Source organism: Haemaphysalis longicornis, unplaced genomic scaffold (assembly GCF_048455015.1).
Source record: "Haemaphysalis longicornis isolate Haplotype H1 unplaced genomic scaffold, Haemaphysalis longicornis Haplotype H1 scaffold_173, whole genome shotgun sequence".
Classification (NCBI taxonomy): Eukaryota; Metazoa; Arthropoda; class Arachnida; order Ixodida; family Ixodidae; genus Haemaphysalis; species Haemaphysalis longicornis.
Window position 1 is genome coordinate 140,671 of NW_027526278.1, and position 6,854 is coordinate 147,524.

At 48.6% G+C, this 6,854-nt stretch overlaps 1 protein-coding gene across 1 annotated transcript; it reads right to left on the reverse strand.

Moving 5' to 3' along the window:
- Positions 1-5,119: 5,119 nt before the first annotated feature.
- LOC144166489 (histone H1-like) lies at positions 5,120-5,702 on the reverse strand. Its single transcript, XM_077695996.1, has one exon. It carries the CDS (start codon positions 5,651-5,653, stop codon positions 5,120-5,122), a length of 534 nt encoding a protein of 177 aa, XP_077552122.1. The 5' UTR covers positions 5,654-5,702.
- Positions 5,703-6,854: the final 1,152 nt, after the last annotated feature.

A 6,854-nucleotide genomic window follows, 5' to 3' on the forward strand; every position in this document is an offset into this window, starting at 1 on the left:
GGGATTTCTTCAATGCCCCCTCCCCACTCAAAATCCCCCCAACACCCCATGAGGAGAATTCGGACAACCCCCCAAAAGCAAAATTCTGGATGAACCCTTGTTTGTGCTCAACTTGTGCATCTTCCAGTAAGATCCTTACAAACATTCCCTGAAGGAACAAGGGGTGTCAATTTCACTGAAAATGATAAATGGTGCTTTTTAGTTTTGGTCGGTTGTCAACATATAACGTCCTCAATAAGCACGCACTGGGGTTGCCCCCAAAACCGGTGCAACGCCCAGTGCCAGGTGACAATGTGCACCCGGCATGGAGCGTTGATCGAGGACAAACTGAGCAATTCTACCCAAGCACCATCTCTTAAGCTAAGAAAGCAACGCATAAAAATGTTCACAAGTGGCAATACAGCAGCATAACGTGACACAGCGCTACTAGAAAGTAATATTTATTGAAGGGCAATGATTATGTGTACATTAAACCCATATCCGTCACACATGCGCAACAATGCACTTTCACCGCTTCAACTAAACAGCTACATACAAGCTGATTCTCATCTTCGTTAAAGCCATGATACGAGTGCCTGTTTCTGTCCACCCTTCCGCTTGATGGTCTAGGCACCGCAGTGACTGTTCATGAAAATTCAATCGAACGAAGCGGATGCAAATCTCCAACTGGCTGGCAATTCATGCAGCCTTCTTTGCAGTACACGAAGTTCATGTCTTCATTTACAATCTCTGGCCGTTGTTGCCTCCGTGCGGAGCCCGTCGCATCATTGCCTAATGATTTCGCAAGCAAGTCATCCTTGTCAGCAACAACGTACAGCTCTGTCCACCTTCACACAAGTGCACCGATGCGCCATCACCACCGTCGCTGCAGCAGACGGTGGAGGAAGCCGCTTCTCCAGCGTTGTTCGCAATGTATCTTGTGATTGCATCCCGGAGCCCCGTCGACTCCCTCAGTGTGTGGCGCGACGGTGTGGCCCGGTTTATGGAGGACAGGTGGTGCACACCAGCGCAGTTGATCAAGGATGAAGAGGCGCACCGGTGCGCCCCGGTGTGACTGGTGCAGTTTATCGAAGATGCTATTAGTAGAAATCACTGTGTTTTTACGTGTCATATTTAAATGTCACCTAATAATGCTGTCAGTTCACTTTGCAACAGGGTTGAAGAGCTGTGTGTTTAGATCGCCCAGTCCAATTTAGGGTTATTGAATGGTTGGCTGAACACAGTCGACCAAATAGTCCGAGTACCTGTTCAACCCTTGGGCAGCCATAAAAATGCCTTCTGGTGTGTATGTAGGGGGGATATAGGTAACAGATTGAAGAAGCAGAGGGAGAGGGCATGAATTAAAACGTAACACACACACAATATTGACTAAGAAACAAAAAGATGTCAAAAGCACCGAAATTTTGAAGCATTAAGGCTAACACGGTGGGCAGCAAGCACAGCAACACTCGCAAAATCGTATTGATCCATGATCATATTGATCCAACACTTGATCGTATTGAACCATGACCCATGATGTATCTTTTTGTATCTTTTGCATCTGATGTATCTTTTTTTTTGTTCTTGCTGATTTACAGCTGTGTGCAGTATTATATTCTTGCCCCTCCTGCTGAGGCCCTTAAATGGGCCTGCAGTATTCTGTGAATAAGTAAATAAATAAATAAATAAAAGACATTGTACACAGAAATTACTTTCAAGAGATACGACAGAAAAAAAGAGGTGTGGGGACTCTACGGCGCCATTCACCAGAAATCTGTATGCAGTTGTCAACGGGTACAGCAATACCGCAAAAGAGAACGTGCCTAAGAAACATATCCACCGTTCTGTCTAGCCATGCACACCACCGGGTTGACAAACGCTCTGTGAGAACAAAACTATGAAAATGACTATGACTAAGAGATGCAACAGGAAAAAAATAGAATGGGAGGGAAGGGGGGGGGAGGTTGTACCGTGCCATTTACAAGCAGGCTGTACCAGTTGCTGACAAGCACAGATGAACACATGGCCAAGAACAAAAAACAAGAGGGCAATAGGAACTTAAGCACTGCAATTTACTACAAAGCCCGCATTGCGAAGAGCCAACAAGGTTATCCATGAAGATGAAAAAGTGCGGTCGCTCAGTATCTTTAATTTTTGTTAATATAGCAAAAAAATGCTGTATTCAATGACCCTACTTTGCACATAGTCAATTCTCATTGTTGCAAACTTGACAGGACATTGGAAGTTTGTTGAATGGGCAGAAATCATCATAAATATCACTCTGGCAAAGACAAAAGTGCATGTTATGTTTGGACATAGATTTTAATGACATTTTTTAGCATTTTGAAGTCTAAACTACACAAAACAAACTGAAAACCGAGGTGAAAAGTCCACAACTAGTTAATTCGTCTTCTACTGCTGACCAGAACTTTCAGGGCCTATATAACAAGACTGGTCATTTTCAACAAATTGGGTCACGTCAAAAATGACAGTTTTGAAAATGAACAAACTTAATACGGTCTTTGAATACTGAGTAGGGCTAACAACAATGCTCTACACTAACATTTTGCTTTATTTCGAACGTTGGTTTAGTAGCAAAACATTCTTTTTTGAGGTCTTGACATTCTTAAATTAAATTTTCAACTGTTTAGTGATATTTGGACACATATTTTTAGCAGGTGGTAATGAAGAAGCAGATATTTTCTAGTGTGGACAAGTGCAATTTATGAATTAACTGAATGACCGAGTTTGAATTATGCACCCGTAGAAACATTACAGAACAACAGGTTAAAGAATTTGAATTTTGTGTAAGTAAACTTGAGAGTGCAAAGAGTCAGCGTTTGTATTGTACTTTATTTTGTACTGTACCTTGTACTTTTTTCCAGTGCTGACAAGGCAGAATATATGTTGTCTGCAATATGTTACAGAAACCACAGGGCACAATGGGCTAATTTGTGCGATATGTAACACGTCGTAAGACTACCTTGAAGACATACTGCAGAAATTGTACGACTCACCGTTGAAATCTTCATATCATGAAGATGTCGATCTTTTCTTGAGATGTCGTTCCGCTCTCTGCGATAACAGACCTTTATGATATCGTAGCACATCGACATGTCGAAGAAGGCCTTCCGATGTCAAAGACATGTCGTTGAAGTCATTGCGACATCGGACCTTTACGATGTCAGAGGACAACGATAAGTCATTGAAATCCTTACGATGTCAATGACATGTCATAAAGCTTCTTCGACATCGTATTGAAATCTCTGCGATATCGAAGACATGTCGTTGAAATGTTTATGATATCATTCATGTCGTATGGATATCGTTGCCATATTTTCAGTAGGGCTGGGACACTGAAAAGTCGCGTTCGCCATGTTAATCGGCTTGCAGCTGACATTTCCTTATTCTCACGTGAAATTCACGCATGCCATCGTGTTGCTGTGGCTCGCAGTAAAAAAAAACATTAGTTCAGCATTGTGAGACGATTTGCTACCTCACCACAGCCCGAGAAGCATTTGTAAACAAAGCGAAACACGCGAGAATGACGAAAACGTAGCTTGGATGCTCCTTAAATGATTTACTAAACGGCGCACACGCCAGCGGTGCATGTTTTCCAATTCTACAACTCCTGTTCTCTCGATTGAACCATGTTTCGATTGCCTGGGGTTTGATTAACGACCCCTAAGGGCGCCACAAAAGACCCCTGGCGCGCTTGGTTCCCGCGGGCAGATCAAGGCTCTTTTGCTGCCAGCTCCCAAACCAAGAGGGCCAGGCCAACACAAATTGCACCGAAACGTTTGCCAGGGCCTCTACTTTATTGTCGCTGCTCGTTCGGGCCTCTCAGTCGTACGGAAGTGGCTTGTAAAAGGGCTACAACCCGAGCGGTCGGCCTCGCGCCGACCTTTTCTTCCGCGCCGCGTCGGAATTTTGGCGCTGGCATCTTCACCGTTCGTCGCACGAAAAGGGGCATTGCACCATCGCGTAGCTCGACGAATAACCTTTCCAACGAGTGGTCTCACGACGCCGTGAGGACGTTTTTCGGCCCGCCAGCGAGCGGCGGAGGAGCAAAAACCACGCCTGGGACACTGAAAAGTCGCGTTCGCCATGTTAATCAGCTTGCAGCTGAAATTTCCTTATTCTCACGTGACATTCACGCATACTATCGTGTTTCTGTGGCTCGGAGGAACAAAAAAAGTCTAAGCTGAGCGATTTCCTACCTCTCCACAGCCCGACAAGCATTTGTAAACAAAGCGAAACGGGCGACATTAAAAAAATAACGTGTTCTGGACGCCCCGTAACCTATCAACTAAACGGCGCACACGCCAGTGGCGTAAGTTTTCGAATTCTACGACTCCTTTTCTCTGGATTGAACCCTGTTTCGATTGCCTGGGCTTTGATTAACGACCCCTCAGGGTGGCGCAAAAGAACCCGGGCGCGCTTCGTCCGCGCGGGCAGATCAAGATATTTTCGCAGCCAGCTCCAAAACCAAGATGGCCAGGCCAACTGTTGTCCGACAGATGGCAGCAGCGTGCGGGTATCTGTGGGCCACAGCCATGGCTGCTGCGGCAGCGAGGAGCGAAGCTGCAGTGCCTTTGGTTTTTCTTTGTTTGTTTGCTTGTTTTTACTGCTGTGTGTGTGTGTTTTCGCTGCAATCGTGCGATTAAGAATGCTTTGAGGAGGAGGACGCTAGATGGGTGTGGCGTGGCAAGCTTCCGTCGCCATGGCAAACTGTTGGTGTGGTCCCATCAGGACCGGGTGGCACCCGCCGCGGTGGCTCAGTGGCTAAGGCGTTGCGCTGCTGAGCACGAGGTCGCGGGTTCGATTCCCGGCCGCGGCGGCCGCTTTTCTGATGGAGGCGAAAAGCAAAAACGCCCGTGTGTACGAGATTTCGGCGCACGGTAAAGATCCCCAGGTGGTCAAAATTAATCCGGAGCCCTCCACTACGGCGCGCCTCATCGCCTGCGTTGCGTCGGCGCGTTAAACCCCTCAATCAATCAATCAAAGGACCGGGTGGTTAATTAAAAAAAAGAATGTGGCCGGATTCCGCAGAAGTCATTCACTTCTAGGAAGAAGCTCGCTTCTTGGGGGCTTTCTTGGTCGCTTTGGGCTTCTTGGGGCTCTTGGGAAGGCACGCCTTCTACTCTACCTTGGGCTTTTTCGCGGCCGCTTTCGTGGGGTTCTTCGCAACGGCAGCGGGGGCGCGCTTGGGCTTTGCCGTCCCGGTGGGCTTGTTGGTTCGCGGTTTCTTGGTGCCCGAAGGCTTCTTCTTGCCTGCCGCCGCCGCCGCTTTCTTCTTCTTCTCGCCGGCGGACGATGATTGTGCTGAAGCAGAGGAGGACAGCTTGAACGAGCCACTGGCGCCTTTACCCTTGGTCGGCACGAGCGCGCCGGACGCGACGGCAGACTTGAGATACTTGCGGATGAAGGGAGACAGTTTCTCGACGTCCACTTTGTAGGTACCAGCCATGTACTTCTTGATGGCTTGCAGGGACGAACCCCCGCGCTCTTTGAGGGCACCGATGGAGGCGGTGACCATGGCCGAAACCTTGGGTTGAGTAGGCGCTGATTTGGGCTTGCCCGATCCGCGGGGCGCAGCCTTCTTTTTGGGGCTCTTGGGAGCCGAAGACGCTGCCACCGTAGCGGCCGGCACTTGGCTGGTTTCTTCCGACATGTCTCTTCTCAACTCCGGAGCGACGACAGAAATGCGGCCCAAAACGGCTGGCTGCTACTGCAAAGAACACAACTCGCGAGGCAGATGAGCGGAACTCGCCCGTTGCGACTGCGTCGACAGCGCCGGCGGCGGCGGCGGAGGCGACGGCGCAGCGAGAGGGGCCTTCCCCCCCTTCCCGCCTGCTTCGCTCCACTCCGCACGGCTCATTTGTGCTTTTCGCGCGATGGTTTTTTGCTGCGAGAATGGCTGCGCTTGGCGCAAACGCCAAATAACAGGCGCGCTTCGAGCAAACACGTTCCCTCGAACATTTCGGTGCCCGAACCAAGTCTCTACGACTCTCCATTCACTAGCAGAGGCCTCCAAGAGCTGCCCCGAGCGAACGGACGGGCACCGCCAGCACAGGTTTTCGGCCTCCTCCGGGCTTGAACACCGCTCTAGCCCTGCTCCAAGGCTTGCAAATTGAGCCTACTGAGGGCTTTCACTTGGCATTTGCAAGTGAACAAGATCGAGTGGCGCATGGCGTTGAAATTCGTGGCTGAAGGAGACCAAAGAAGCACACTTGCGCTCGCACCACACGAACGCTTGCTTCGCGCGAAAATTCAGTAAACACTCGCGTGCAAGACGCCACGGTGACTAATTTCATTAGTCATTCCATTTAAATGGCCATTTCATTGTTCTCGTTGCCTTTGTTTATATTGTGTACAAGATGTAACAAGCCTGTTTTGGAGCCCTCCTGCGAGATGACACAACCGCTTTGAAAACAGCAGCCCTGTTAGTAGCAAAATATATACGAACCGGGAGCCCGCGTAACCTTCACAGGGCCAATCCAAGGTCGATGAATGCAAAGTTATCAAGCGGTTTTGTTTTTCAAGCTAGCACCTTGCAAGGCGCGCAGTTCTGGGCCCCAAGATAGATTATGGTGTGCCCCACGTTTCCTTCTGCAGCCCGACTGTGGTTCGCACCAGGTGTGTGAAGAGGGCACGCTTTAAATGAAATCGATAGCTTATTAAGTTCGCAAAATCTGCATGGTAAGCAAAATATTTTGCGTGGTTGCCAGGCCGAAATTTGCACCACGTTCACCATTTTTGCTCAGGTAAGAGAAAACACAAGGCGCAATAAGGCGAAATTTGAATGGAATTGATAGCTCTTATTGTTCGGAAACTGTGGGGAGGCGAATTTACGTGGCGACGAAAATTGTTGG

Excerpts from the sequence above, each read along its gene's own strand:
- LOC144166489 (XM_077695996.1), bottom strand. The coding sequence starts at position 5,653 with ATGTCGGAAGAAACCAGCCAAGTGCCGGCCGCTACGGTGGCAGCGTCT.